Consider the following 16,470-nt stretch of genomic DNA (forward strand, 5'->3'; position numbering starts at 1 on the left):
GATGTAGTTTATTTAGATATGAATATAGTAGCAATATAATATATTATAGTACTGTGAGTATCAGATAACATGAAGTCTGTTAGGACCCACACTATGCAGCAAGTTGGATTATTCTGAAATGTTAAAAACTTTATGACTCATTGATCCCATTAACACAAGAGGCACAATTCCCTATATGATACTCATGTATGGTATAACTGTTGTTTCATACAGTATGCTAAATATTATACAAACTGTGCTGGACTTCTTCCTTTGTATATGTATATATGTTCACTTCTGGCAAATGAAATCTGAAGTTACGGTACTGTTTATAGCAGCAAGGTACTTGTGTTATAGTTTTTTATCCAATTTTGTGAAAACATTTCAATCAATATTAAGAATGTTCCCTGTGATGCAACTCAAATGCATTTTATTACCTGTATGAAGTTCTGCTTAATTTCTGATTGTACACATTAATGCAGTGAAGTAAGGTTAGATGACTCTGATTTCTGTGCATGAAGTCAATATCCCACTTATGACAGATACAAAAATATTTCACATATAGTCATGCACGTTTTTATGGTAAATGGATTTCAGTTTCATGTTCTTAAATAGTACAATTTGGTCCCAACAAAACTGTTATTTACTACATGCAAGTGCAGTTGAAATTTAGTAAAACAGCAGCCAGCCACCACATCTTTATACTTCATCCACTATGCCCTCACAGTATTCTGTACAGCTCATTATAATTTTTTTTTGTTTCAAAGCCCTTATAAACATATTTATTAACAAAATTAATGAGAATAAAATTCTGGTCCAACATCACATAGATAAGGGCTCATGGTTAAGAAAAAAATGGAAGCACTTGGCAGTAAGGTCATGAGGTCAACAAGTTGTTAGGATGTGGTTTCATCATCAGTTCACAAATCAAACACAGCAGTTCACACCAACTTGTTTTAGATGCATAAGGAATATTTATTTAAATTTATTCTTACAATGTGCTGGGTAATCTGCAGAGCTGCTTAGTCTTTCAATTGTGTTGCTTCATTCCATCTGGTGACAAAATCTGCCATATAACATAGCTGAAACCAAGTCACAACACTGTTGGTTTCTTCAAAATATGTTCTAACAGTACTGCCCAACTATACAGAAAAATTTAATCCAAGAGATAACATTCTGCTTTGTGAACATAAGAGTTCAAAAAACGTGCATGACTACATTGCATGACAAATTCTTGACATTTTGTCATAAAGTGTAACACTGACATGGAAACTCCTGCATGTAAAAATAATGATGCATTCCAAAACATAGAAAATGACTGGTCAGTACATACTACTGTATGTTACTTTATCACAAGCTATAAGTAAGGTACCCAAGGAACATTTCATACAAGAGGGTAATGTATCATACCTCACCTAATAGAAAGTGAACCAATTTCATTCAAAGAGCAAGAATACTTCATAGACAGAATGCTGAAATGAAACATTCCCTGCAGCCAAGGAATTCGGTATTGAATCAGAACTTTAAATGATAGAACAAGAAGGTACGACGAGAGCAACGTAAGCCAAACCCCTAGAATCTAAGCACTGCCTGCAGTTGCCCTCACCTCTTTTCAAAAAATACTGCAATTGTTTTCAGAATTTCTCCCCCCCCAACCCCAACCCCAATGCTGCTTTGTATCATGATAACAATTCCTCCCAATAAATTGTATGTGGAAGGCACACATGTACCGTTTCTGGCTTTTTTAAGTTTGTCTCAAAACGTATAAAAATAATTGAGGTCCTTGTGATATGTCACATATGTAACAGCGAGAAAAAATTTCAATGATTCGCCCAAGCACTATTTTTGTTTTATATTTTTACTTGTTGTTTCGGCACATTCAATTTTTAATTAGCATTGTTTCCACGTTATATTTTCCTGCGCACTTTCTGTGATGAGACTCACATTCTCCACATGAAATAGGTAACCCATGAGGTTGCATGGCAATTTGCAATTAAAACCTCATTCAAAATACGATTTAATACGAACTGTAAGAAACTGAACGTATTCAAACCATGAGATTTTTACTGTAAATTGTGATTGTCAACTATGTTATAATATATATTTATAAACGTTTAGAAATATACCATAAAAATTGAAAAAGAAGTTTAATGAATTGGTCTAAACCAACCCTGTAGCTTTCTTTTCACCTCATTAAGTATAATATTAATTAGATGTAATATAGTTAACTCATTTAAAGCTATGAGAATACTGTTTCAGATATATAATATACTGATTACTATAATAATTATTAATCTGAAGATATTATATGGCTCATAAGCAGGGTGAAAACGTGTTCAGATAAGCAGCAAAGCCATGATCTAACATGGAGAAGGCTTACAAGATATTCTGCAACAAATACCTACTGGGTTTTAGAGTTGGCCTCTTACTTGTGGAGTCAATCTGGACTACCTTTTATATGGGAGGGGAGTGGAGGGAAATCATGAAAATGCTTATACTACACAGAAGATACTGGCAGTACGTAAGTTTAAGAAACTCCAATTCCAAAATTCTTGAATTTTATCAAAAGCTACAAAAAACTGCAGCATTTAACATTTCACCCATAACCATTCAAACCTCAATACATCCTTCTTATTTTAAACAAATGCCACAGGGTTGTTTACAACTGTTACCCAAAAAGGATAAATAAGCTAAATAATAAGAAATACATGTAAAAGCAATTATAGTTAAGAGATACTTTAAGATAAACCTACCTAAAAACTACTACAGCTTACTTATTATATAAGTCCTTAATATGTAATGTGTAAAAAAAATAAAATGAACTAATTAGCTAATGAATATTCACCCTATAAAATGGACTGTACATCACAATGTCCATAAGAAAATAATGAGATGACGATGATGATGATAATAATAATAATAATAATAATAAACTTCTAGTCCACTTCCACAAGTATCCCTACTATTGTTGACAGTGTAACAAAAATCTTCAATTTGTTTCTGAATAGAAATGTCATTTTAATTCTCACAGATGTGCAAGGGTCAGTTTATGATCCAAACTTCCAAGAAGAAATCAATAGTAGTAATAGTAGTAGTAGTAATAATGATAATAACAATAATAATAATAATAATAATATAATGGGAATCATATGCACACATTATCTTCGCCAAGTCTTGGAATGGTTTGATACAAGAAAATGGGGAAAGAATCTTCAAAAGTATTTCCTCTCTGTTAAGTAATATAAAGTAAAAATAATACTCTTGTATCTGAATTCACAAACATGTTTCTGGATCCAAAATAAAGTATCATTTACCCAATTCTCACAACATACTCTCTCTGTCTCTCATTCTGTCATATCTTCTTTAATTCTAAATACACAACATTTATTAAGATAATTCTGTTTATATTTATTTGTTATCAATTGCTCTCTATATAGGATTGAACAAATGCAAAAATATATATATCCAAAAACTGGTTTGACAAACTGGGGCATGTGAATCAAAGTTATGGCGTCATATAGTATAATATATGAACTTCTAAATATCTTCATGTTTCCAAAAATAGCACATTAAAAACATTTTTTTTAGTGTGTGTGGTAATACTTATCAAAGGCAAATGCATGTATAAACATTTGCTTCCACAACTTTAGTATTTTTTGTGTGATTCCCTAAATATTCAGACATGAAAGGTTCTTTTAAGTGTAAGCTATACGTCTAGCATCTGTAAAGATCTACCGATGAGGTGTTAATGGGGCGAGAGGTGGGGGGGGGGGCAGAAACTGTATGAATGTAGCATAGATCTATAAAATGACTTCTTAGCAGGCAGAACAAACAAGATGGCTGATAACATAATTATGTCATTACATGGTGATGATATTTTTACCCATAACAAATTACACAATTTCTATTTACTTTAATTGAATATGAAAATGGGGACACAATTAATGCATTCGATATGTGTTAGCCAATTCCCCGTTTACCTCTTTCTGGGAATAAAGCTACTGACGATTTTAAACTCTCTATATATATTCTAAATTACACTAATCCAGCAATCATGACCAAGTGATACAATCATCCCTGCCAAAGTTGTGCTGCAGCTTGCCAAATGTGCGTTTCTGTCTTCACGTTGTGCATCCATCACCTTCCAATCACTTGGCAGTGTCTTTCACACAAATTTGAACTGCAGTTATATAAAAAGATACTACTACATTCTTTTCATTCTAGTTCACAGTGTAGTCAAATTCGGTCACGTACGGTTTCTAAGTTACTGCTATTCCATAAGAGATATCTGGATATTTTCATTTCTTGTCCCTCCCATCACACCCTGCAGTCACAGACAATTTCTCCAGCCTTGCATGTAATAAAAATGAGGATTAATGATGAACCCTGTACACTTCCTAGTCAATGTATGTTCATAGGAAAATAATAAGTTTATAATGAAATCTGAGATGAATAACACATCCAATCAGCTTGATCTGATCGTCATCATTTGTGAGCAATATTAAAATAAACTCTAATTATTAATCTGTTTCAAAATACCCACACTTAGCTACTGTTCAGAAACTTCCAGTCTTGTCTAAATTAGAAAGTTGTGGATCTGAAGACAACTGATGGATCAGCAGAGTGACAGTAATATAAGATCATGAGGGACAGATGTCACAAAATATGAAAGAATGTAATCAAAACTTAGGAAGTTTAAATGAGATAACTAGCAAACTCAATCCAGTTACTTTTACTCTCATTATCTTTCAATTCATGGAGTTCCTCTTCTACAAAGCACACAAATGTGCTTGACTCCAGCTATCCTCTAGAACTAGTCCATCCATTACTTACTATATACTGAAGCAAACAAATAACGCCCTTGTAAAACATTTGTTAATTAGTTTTGGTCTTCACAAAATTCAGTACATTTTACTTTAATACTCGAGGCGTACACATCCTCTTGCTGTCAAAATGTTATGTTTATATGATCAATACACATATTAGCAAAATGTCTGTTGTCCCTGATAGATATGCATTAGATAATGAATCTGATGAAAGTGCAAAATAGAACATTGTGTTCAGTGGTACAAAGTTATTGGAGATACTGCGATTCTTCTGTTGTTATTGTTCAGTTTCTTCCTGACTTGAAAGCAGTAGGCATGTGAATTCTCCCTTCCTCATACCTCAGTGAGTGGAAGAGACAGATGGAGAGCTGGTTAGATACTTGATTTTGAGAACGAAACTCTTAAATGATTTGATTCACTCAGCTGATAATTGTGCATCTTCTGCAAACACAAAAAGATTTCAAGTGTCACTTAATATTTCCTGTGTCATGAGACTGTACATATAAGGAAAATGTCAACACTTTCTAGCATGGCAGGGCTGTGATGACTTCAAGTCAAACTGTGTTTCATCTCAGTTCATGCCATCATGTAGTTCATACACCTTCAAGTTTCATGATGAAATTAATTAACAAGTCTGCATATAATCCATGCATTGCAATCTTAAATACAAAACATGAGTTACTCTAAATATGTAACCATAGTCTGAAATAACAGTGGCAGGTATCAGATATTACAGAATGGCAATTTGTACAAATGGACAGCACAAAGTATTCCAACTACGCTGTCATACAGCACAGCATCCACACCTTGCTCTTTACAGGAAAATTTGACATGAAAAGTGAGGGGAAGCTAATATATTTGGCATGACCTAGCAGCCACGCAAATGTGACATGTGAGGTGCTGTTCTGTACCATTGCAACATGACACATATAACTGAAGTCATAAAGACTTCCTTGTGAATCATTTCACTTTGTTGGAAATTTAATTTAGGCAGAATTTAATGAAAAGAGTGTTACAGGATGTAACACTGTCTAATTATGTAAAAATTTTGAATAAGGTGGTGGAAAAACAAAACCAGCAGCAGCAGCAGCTATCTTCTGATACCTTAACATTGACATGTGCCCCCTTGAATAAAACGTGCAATATCTGACAAAGCAAGTCTAGCAAATTCAGAGCAATAACCAAGTCTTTAGGTTACAGATGCTATTTTAACAATAGCTGAAAAACCATAATGTGAAGTTAACTGAATAAGCAATGTTACAATATGGTCATATATGTTACACAATAATAAAAATTAAAAATGAGAACAGGAAAGTTAATTAACACTATTCCCAACATTTAATGTCAAAATTAATAGTACAAGCACAGGACGCTGGCAAAATGATATTTGGCAACTCACACAGAATACCATGTCTTAAAAGAAACTCTCTACCAAATATCTGCCATGGCCAAATTAAATTTTAACCTTTATCTCCACTATCTGCATACTCTTTAGAAAATTAGCAACTGTATTATGGGCATTTAAACAGTGAGGACGTCATTTACAGTGCAGATGAATGTAGCCCCACAAGCAAATTTTGCCATGTATGGCATTAAGAAGAAGAGAATTTTAGGCTTGTTTTAGCTGAAGTAATGCAAAAATTAGCATGAGAAGAATCAATTCTGCTTGTGAAGTGTTTACCATACAGTCAATAATAATTTCATGAAAGTAGTCAACAAGTCAGCAATATTGTGACAAAATGCCTGAAAGCCAGTAGAGAGGAGACATGTGACACAACTGCTAAACAATGGCTTGGCAATCACATTCCAGTAGCAACAGATATAAAGTTGCACAACTCCTGGGGTTTCAACACAGAAAAATATGGTCATGAGTCTCGCGGGGCCCGAAATCAAAAGTGACTGTGCTGACAAAGGCCAGCAGCAGACAAGACAAGGAGAACAAGTCGTCAGTCACAGTCAGTGGTTAGCCATCAGCTGTGAGCACAGAAGAAGAGGAATCTCTATCACTAGAAGCCACTACAAGCAATATACAGATTAAGAAGTCTGGGCATGTGCTGTAGTTATTTGCAGAACATGTAGAGAGAATGAAGGCCATGATATAGGTTGGCCTAGAAGAAATGAAGGCTGTAGTTTGCTCTATGTGGTCCAAGCTAGAAGAGACCATCAACAATCTGGTGGAGAACGTCCTGGTGTCTGCTGACCAAACCCAGAGCCACCATGAGGAACTCTATGCTAAGACTGACGATACACGGTTGGGTTTACAGGTGGTGATGTTCCTCGATACATGGACAAGTCACCATAAGTAATTCAACACAGATATCCAGGGATGCTATTTGACATAAAATGATGAAGACCCAAGTAGAAAACAGACACTGTGAGTTCAAAATGAAAATGGCATAAGCAGAGGCCCAAGCTGGGCATAGATCTTGTGGGAGCACAGGAACTGGTGTGAAGACAGTAGAGCTACCAAGGTTTGATGATCAACATCTTGAGCCATGTTCCACCACCAGTTCAAGGCCACAGTAGGGCATAACAACTGGGCACCCTGCCAAAAAAAAAAAGTGGGCACCTGCTCACTAATTTTCAAGGGCATAATGTTCTGCACAGCATCCCTACTGAAGCAACATGAGACTACTGAGGCTCCAAAGAGTTGCTATGGAGCTCACCACCTCGACACAGCATACCACTCTCAGCTGGAAGCAAGGACCCTGCTTGTTGGTTTGCCACAACCACCGAACAACTTACCCACTGTGCCCACCCTGGACTACCCAAGCATTGCATTTGGAACAAAGCAAGCCACACATTTGTCAGTGTGATAAGTGAGTGAGACATGAACCAGCAGCTACTTATGGAGAGTGAGTGGATACTCAGCAAGGTTCTCAGTCAGACCACCAAGACAGCCAGAATGTGTATCGGGCTCTATCAAATGAGCAACAGGACAACCTGGAGGAGCCAGCCCAATGCAACAGAACACACAGGGGACTGACAGCTTACATGCTGGCGTTGAGAGAGCATTGGTCAATTCTGAGAGGACTGCCCCCACAAATGCAATGATAAAAGTGACAAACGCTCAGGAAACAACAGGGGACTAGCAGGAAGGCAACTGATGCCAAGGACCACAAGCAGGAGCTGGTGGGAAGAGGGTACTACAGGAGTCTCTGCCTCCACCCCCACTGTGTGATATTCAAAGTCAATACCTGAGTGCCTAAAGCTGGATTGGTGAAAAAATATATCTCATGACCAGCACCCTGCCTACTGGCAGGCCTGATTTTCCATGGGAAGCTTAGTCAAAGTCACATTCTGCTGTCACTGCTGGAGAAGCCTAACTGATTCGATAACCACTGAAGAGGCTCCCTCTAGCAAAGCAGACAGAAGTGGGAAAGAGGCTTGAGGACATACAACATGGGGATACTGAAGAGTCAGACAGATCCTGCTCATCTCCTGTCATTCATGTCTGGAAGAAAACCGGGACCTCTGTTTCTGTGCAAACTATAGGGAGCTGAATGACTGTTTCCCACTACTGGGGACACACTCGCTGCAGCCAAATGGCTCTCCACTCTAGATCTGAAAAGCACTTATTGGCAGGTGGTGCTATATCCTGATGATAAGGAAAAGATGGCATGCTCGATAGGTCAAGGGTTGTGAAAATTCATGTTCATGCCCTTTGGCCTCTGCAGTGTTCCAGTGATGTTTGAGCAGCTGATGGAAGCTGTCTCATGTGGCCTCATTTATGAGTCATGACTGGTATATTTGGACAATGCGACTAGACTGGCCACACATTCCAAAAACAAATGCATAATCTACAGGAGGTATTCCAATTCTCAGAGATCCACCTTAAGCTCAATCCAGAAAAGTTCCAACTCTTGTCAGATGGAACACATAAGTCTAAAGAAAAGAATTACACAAGAAAATACTTGGATAGCAAGGAAGGCACATGCAAAAATATTTTACCATGTAACTATGCATGTTGGAGAAATGCATGCATACTTACTATAAGAGCGGAGACAGCATCATCCACTGTTGGTAGCTGGATCAGAGCCATCTTTCTGTCCTTACTGTAAACATTACCAGAGAGAATGAGAAGTGAAAATGCTCAAGCAAATAAAGACACACTAGGCATGCAAGATGTTGAATTTGATGCAACCAATCTTGGCACTAAAAGAAGTGATGACATAAAGGTTAGTTCTTATGATGATGTGAACCTGTAATCTGCAGCTCCATGATCACACTACAAGTGTAACCGACCTTGAATTATGACTCTATGCTTACAATGTAGTGAAGTCAGCTCTGCTCTCTTAAACAAAGAACTGTCTTTTTGCTGCTGTGGCATGGTGATGAGCTGAATTTTAATCTTTTACTCTTTCTGATAATCTCGTAATTGTTCCAGCTTATGATTTGACTTCAATGTCCACACCTGTTTCAACGCCAGCAAAGTGGAGCTGACTACAAAAGTCAGAGATAGGTGCTAAAAAATTACAATATTTGTAACTTCTAGAAAACTATCTCTGAGAGGCCTGAACATGTTGCAAACACAATTTCCACAAACACAGATAAAGACAGTTAAAGCAGACAATATACATTGTATAAAAATTTTCATTGAAGCTTTCATTATGAGACAATCAGGTGTTTGTTTCTTTTAGGAAAGTAAACAAAATAAATCATGTAAGAGGCATGACTGACTCTGACGAACATTTCACTTAACATTAAATGTGTTCACTAATACTAATTCTAGATTAGTACTTACGGGAAGAACTTGAAAGCTTTGACTGGAAACCCATTCTTTGTAAATGCATCCTTGATCTCTTCTTCAGAGACAGAGGGTCTGAAAAAAAAAGATTCATTGCCACATACAAAACTGACCAACTTTGCAGAATATACAACCATGAAAATTGCCGCTACACAGAGTATTTGGCAACAAACATCTCAGAGATCACAGGCCTGAAGAATTATCTGATACAGCCTGTTTGATAATGTCTTTAAGAGGAACTACTAAATGCTTACCACATAAACAAAATGGTGCATAAATTATTCCCTACCTAAGCTTTGAAGATACTGAAATATCTGGATGATGGTATAAATATGAACATGGAAATATGCACCAAGATACAGATATTTTTCATTCATGGAGTAGCCTACATGTTCAGTATGGCTACCATTTTGCATAAAACTTCTTGCCACAAACATATTGTGAGCACAACAGAGGACCCATACCTCCCCAGCAGCATGTGGCGGTAACATAGCGCTCTTGTTACTACGATAATAGGCGAGTCATCACCCCGCCACTCTCCCCATGGTGACGTAACGCGCAACGCGCGGTGACATGCCGAGTGGAGCCGAAGTGAGCCAAGTCCCAGCGCACTGGTCGCTAGGCAATGCGGATAAACAGTGATGCCTACCACGTGGTTGTTTTCTCATTGCCCTGCTGAGGGTTTATAAGGGAGCTACACAGCCGCCGAAGATAGTTCTCAGTTCCGAATTCAGTTCCGAGCAAGCCTACGAGTTAGTTCTCAAGGCAGCATTTACGAGTTAGCCAGCAGCCAGTCAGTTGTATTCTGGCATTTGCAATGTAGTATTTGTGATACTGACGATGGCAGTAATTGTCAGATTGTAATTTGGGTGATTGTAAGTGCGAATGTGAAATAAAATTCGCTATATCAAATACGGCGTGAAGTTATTTGTCGCATTATACACCCAATACGTGACAATATGTTCAAAACTGCATGGCAACATGTGCCCTCCAGAACTCCTGACACATATGGATGACCGTGGCCCTGAACTCCCATCACTAAGGCCAGTTTCTATGGTAACAGTTTGTCCTTCATGAATTCCCAAAGAAAGTAGCTGCAGGAATTAATGTCCAGCCCCTTAGATGGCCAGATCCTTCCACCTGCATTCCAATCAGGACAGCGACCAGTATTCATGCAGGGACCAAAGATTTCATGGAGAAGTTCATCAAAATAATACTTGCTCTATGTGGCAACTTGTCACTCTGCATAAACTATGTGTGTCTATTGGCCAACAGGTTAAGGTATAAAACTGTTATGCACCATTCCCAGGTACCACTCACAGTTCACAGTTCACAGTTTGGTCAAAATAGAACAGTCTTATGTGTCCATGGCTTGGTATGAGAGCCCACACTGCAATCATGATGGCATCATGAACTTTCATGCTGAACATGTATGAACTTTCTGCAGCTCATCCAAAAACCATGAGGTGTGCAGTATGGCTCCTTTGAGTTCAGCCCATTCATTTTGTACTGGAATTTATATATTTAGCCACCAGGTTCCATTGCAACTTTTCTTGTTGATGCTTTTGGGGGTCACTGCAGGGCAACTCTAGCAGTGTTAATGTTCTGGAAAAAATGCACCTTCACAGTGAGAGGATGTTTTCACTCAAAAACCAATCCATCCTAGAGGCAGTTTTCTGATAAGGAGCCCTCCAAGAATGAATGTAATAAGTCTAATGCAGCAAAAAAAAATGTCTTGCAGTCTAAGAATACTAAGGGAAAAATGGGAAGAGACAGAATTACAAATGAAATTTCATTCATGGAAGTTGTAACTCAGAAGTTGTTAATACAGCCAGAACTGAATTGGCTGCAAGTGTCTGACCCTGAAAAGAGAATGGCAGGAACAAGGATACCAAGAATGACAGTAATTTAAAATTTAAAGCAAAGAAACCAACAGGATGACCCACAACAAGATGGTTCCGAAGCCATTTTGAGAAAGAGCTGGGAAGAAATAAAAGAGGTAAGATGAAAGACAGAAGGGACTGTAGAAAATTCGTTCAGTTACCTGCATAAAGGGGAGACAATGCAGAATGAATGCCATGGGCGTGTGTGTGTGTGTGTGTGTGTGTGTGGGGGGGGGTCCACTGATTTACTCTTTATTTACATAAGACATTCACATATATGTCAGCACATCTATAGCAGATGACCAGCTTTTGGCAAGACAGCTGTGGGGAAAAGCATAAATCAACTACACACAGTAATGTGTACTGTTTCAGAAAATTATATTACTGAGAATAAAGAAGGTGACAAATCTGTAGACAGTGAAGAGATATAGCATATTCTTAAGAGCAGAAACCTTTGCTACTCCAATTTTTGTCACTTTCAGATTTATTTTCTTTAGGTTAGTGTTTAATACCTTGAGATAATATTTTCTGTAATGAAGCCATATAACCCTTCCACAGATTTTTCAGGTCTCACATCTATCAAGTAACAAATGCTCTAAAAGTTTCAAATATTCCTCGGCACAAAAAAAGAAAAACAGTTTACTGTGCTACCAAAGAGAAACAAATAAAATGGAAATTTAAAACACAAAAGCTGCTTCTTTCTTCTGATCATTATAGCAGGATTCTCTACATAAAGTAGAGTGCTGTATACAATATCACTTATAATTTAAACAAACTTTACCACAAAAATTGTAGACTATGTTAGGTGAAAATCAAATTAGGGGAGGAAGGGAAAGGTCAGCTACATTATGGGTTGACTAATGAAGCTCTCTTTCTCCCAATATTCTACCATAGATACAAATAGAAATCAATTCCATGAGAGAAATAGGGCACAGTTATCTGCCTGGTTACTGTATGGGAATCTAGTATGATAATAGGTAATCAACAATTGTTATAGAAAAGACTAAGAATAATCAACTCACGGAATGTTGGACAGATGGAGAGTAGCAGAAGGTGGATAGATATTCTGGTAGTTCTTTGAGCCTGGCTTCTTAAAACGATGTAAGGTTGAGTTAGAGTAATCCTTGGTGAGCCCAGCATCAGGCTGTCCCTCTTTAGGCAGTTGCACCGTCTGATGTTTAGATGGCATTACACGGATCTGCTTTCCAAACACTCTGAGCTTGTCCATGTGTGTCATAGCTAAAATAAACACCAATACATCTAAGATGCTATGTCTATTAGTTGTGAAAACATAAATCTATGTTTGCAAAAGGGAAGCAGAGAAAAAAATCATATGATTTTATAATTTACATTTATTTATATTTTTTATTCATCGCCATATAAAAGAGAGTATGGCTTATGAAATCTTCTTGTTTCTTACAAACTTTCTACACTAAGTTTAAAAACCAGCAACAATAAAACATCCATTTATGTTAGACCATCATAAATTAAAATGTCTTAAACATTTATTTTTGCCATACCAACAAAAGAATTGTTCCCTTTAAACCCACTGATACATGTTGCTGGCAGTGCACAAATTCTGAACCAAAACTGAACAAGACTCTCTAGAGATCTGTAATAATTGTTTTATTCATTGCACTGATATTATGTTGGTCACTGTCCCCAGTCATATATCTGACATTCTTGGAGTAGGTTCTATTCGTAACTTCTGGTGATCGGCTGTCATTATGCTGAAAGATTTATTAATTTACACAATACAGTGAAACCTCAAGTGTACCTTGATTTCAGGTTCTCCCTCATTTAACATTCAATTTCAGAGATAAACTTTCTTGATTTAAGATCTTCCTCAGTTCAGTTTTCAAGTCTAGTTCTTTTCTGCTCCGATTCTAATGGTAACAATGTTCTACAGTGCTGGTGTTTCAAATTATATCTCATCCAGCTAAAAATACATCCACATCACTGTCCAGTCATCTTACAAAGAGGAAGGGTTTTACTAATGTTTCAAACGTATCTTCAACTACTGAGTTCTCAATAAGATATATGAGGGTCGTACTGAAAGTCATGAGCAACAATTTTTTGTAAAGCAACATGTTTTATTATTGACAAACCACATACACCACCTCAATCTACAGACCTTTCTTTATTTTCCAACATAATCACCACTTCTTTGTACACATTTCTCCCAGTGTTCTGGAGTTTGAAAATTCCCCTTCTGTAAAATTCCGTTCCAGCAATCCGAAGACACTGACGCTCTGCTTTCTGAATTGCCTCCCTTTTCTCAAAACGTCCACGCAGCTGATCCTTCACAAATCCAAAAAGATAGTAGTCAGTGGGTGCCAGATCGAGGCTATAATAGGGGTGTGGAAGAACTTCCCACCCCATCTTTGCAATTACTTCCTATGTGAGGCCAGCGACATGGGGGAGAGCGTTGTCATGCAGGATGATGTTTCGTCCCAGACGTTTATCGCACAATGCACGACAGAGCTTGTGCAGCGTCTGGACATAACGAGAAGCACTGATGGTTTGCTCAGGTACCAGGAATTCAGCCAGAATAAACCCCTCTGCATCCCAGATGACTGTGCCCATCACCTTCACAGCTGATGGCACTGTCTTTGCCTTCTTTTTTGATGGAGAATGCAAATGGTGCCATTCCATACTCTGCCGTTCCGTTTCATTTCAGGCTCAAAATGATGAAACCAGCTTTCGTCACCTGTCACGATACAGAGCAAAAATCATCACCTTCATGTTGATATCTCTGCAACAGTTCTGAGGTGATGGATTTTCGCTGACCTTTGTGGTCTTCGGTCCATAATCGCGGGACCCAGCGAGCACAAACTTTCCTATAGCCCAAGCTTTCAGTCATCTCCTGTACTGCACTGTGCACTATTCCAAGTTTTCGGGCTACTGTGTCCACAGTCACACGCCTGTCATCTTGAATGATCTCATCCACTCTTTCCTTGTTACATTCAGTTGAGGCTGTTCGAGGACGACCGCTCCGAGGCTCATCTTCGATGCTGGTGTTCCCAGCTTTCAAATGTTTCACCCATCTTCGAACACTGCTCGCTCCCATGCACACACTTCCATAAGCATGCTGAAGTCTCTGGCAAATTTCTGCAGCAGGGATTTCCTCTTTCACAAGAAACTCGATGACAGCACACTGGCAAAACGACATATCGCTGTCGGCCATTTTGTTAGGAGTGACACTGGTCACGTGATGCAAGCTATCGACGTCACAAGACACTCAAGGTCAACACAACAGCTGGTTCCACCTACGACCATACTCTCTTTCGTCTGCTGTTCCCAGGTTGCATTAAAAAAAAAGTTGCTCATGACTTTCAGTACGACCTATGTATATATATTTTCCTTACAAATTACCTATGCCCTGCATTGTTCTATCATACTGAGAAAGCAACCTGATGACTGACAAACTAAAAGAACAAATGCCAAATTCAATGCCACATAAAATAATCGTCCATCTGCATTTTTATAAAATAAATGCTTTCATTTATGATTAGGTTTCCATGGATTTTTTTTTCTATATGGTAGTGAACACCCTCCATGGTGATAACAGTAGTCTTTCCATTTATGGCATAAGAGATAGAATAAGAAACAGTATATGACAAAGCGAGCAGTCTAAGGCATGTACTGTCTTCGCTCGCTTGGAAACCAGGATTGGGAGTTTAAATCCCACTCAGAGCATGGATGTTTAGTTTGTTTGTTTGTGTGTGTGTGTGTGTGGGTGTGCACGCGCGCGGATGATTTTCTGTGTTTGTGTACAGGCAGAGGCCTCGCAACGAGCTGATCACCCACCCAAGGAGTCCTACCGAATGTGTAAGATCTAGAAAAACCGAAGTTAACGAAGAAGTTCATGGAGGTAGGCGGCTGTAGTGCCAAGGACAAAAAAATATGAAAAGGGAATGAAAGAACAAACAATTCTTGAACTTAAAAAGTGGTACAGCAAGTTAAGTCCTCTAAGGAGGACTTCCTTAAAGTGACAAACACTGTTGGAATTGCCAATTTCTTAATGTTACAAATACAAAAAAAAAACTATCACAAAAGATAAGGCACCTCCATCATAATGAGTAATTAATAATTAGCTGCCACTCTTTTCCCTTAACATTTTGCACCAAACGTACCTGAAATTTTCCTTCTGAAGTTATTTATGGCTAGCAGTTGGTAATGTCCTGGTAAGTTATCATCTCTGCCCCACCCTTCACTAAGAGAAAGTTTGTATTCCAGACTCTGACAGCACCTTACCCCGACCAAGTTTCAACCCCTGAGAAATGTATATCACGTGATGTCCTCTGGATTCTATCATGCCATACTGTAGTACATGTACTTACATATTAGGTGACAGACTTACTCTTATGTATTAACCATTTTTGGATAGTAATATTCATTAGAATGAAGATTATCTGAATTATATAAACTCTCGTAATATCAAAGTTGCACCATATACCCTATTAGTTTTTGAGCCTCAGTTATACTGCTTGTGTAACCAACATTCTGGGGAACACTATAGTTGCCACCTTCCTTGAAAATTAGTACTATAAATGAGTAGCCTGAGTTCTGAGGCAGGTTTTCAGCATGGGAACAACAAAGACAAGAAGGCTGTTACTGCACAGCTGGAGATATTCTGTGGAACCAGTACTATGGTGTTCGTACGTTAATTTTATGTTCAGCAACTGTCTTGCACAGGTAATTATAGTATGCGCCAAAAACAGTACTGAAATGAAAAGACGTCCTGTTGATACCACTCTCTATTCATGTGAAGGCCCCTTGCATGGCAGAACCTTCTCAAATCCTGAAGAAATGATCCGATCACCATGTCCTTGTAGCATTCTTGGGTGATAGTAAGAGCATTGCCTTCCTCATCCTCAATGAAATATGGGCCTAATATACTGTGTGCTGAGACGACACACCATATCGTCACACGTGTACTATGTAGCGGTTTCTGGACGATAACATCTGGCTGCTCAAAACCAAGGAAGCGAGTTGTCTGGTGACCACTTCCATATGAGTGGAAATAATACTC

General features: G+C 38.1%; 1 protein-coding gene across 6 annotated transcripts in view; it reads right to left on the bottom strand.

Moving 5' to 3' along the window:
• Positions 1-348: 348 nt before the first annotated feature.
• The window catches only part of LOC111872920 (polypyrimidine tract-binding protein 1), a 670,096-nt gene continuing 653,974 nt past the window's right edge, over positions 349-16,470 (bottom strand). For all 6 annotated transcript variants that reach the window (XM_023867205.2, XM_023867206.2, XM_033754885.1 and 3 more), the window contains 4 exons: positions 12,458-12,674; positions 9,550-9,627; positions 8,797-8,860; positions 349-5,246 (listed from right to left, as the gene is read on the bottom strand). In XM_023867205.2, coding sequence (XP_023722973.1) covers positions 5,178-5,246; positions 8,797-8,860; positions 9,550-9,627; positions 12,458-12,674 — 428 coding nt within the window. In that variant the 3' untranslated portion in view covers positions 349-5,177. The remainder of the gene's footprint in view (positions 5,247-8,796; positions 8,861-9,549; positions 9,628-12,457; positions 12,675-16,470) is intronic.

Source organism: Cryptotermes secundus, unplaced genomic scaffold (genome assembly GCF_002891405.2).
Source record: "Cryptotermes secundus unplaced genomic scaffold, Csec_1.0 scaffold407, whole genome shotgun sequence".
NCBI classification, from domain to species: Eukaryota; Metazoa; Arthropoda; class Insecta; order Blattodea; family Kalotermitidae; genus Cryptotermes; species Cryptotermes secundus.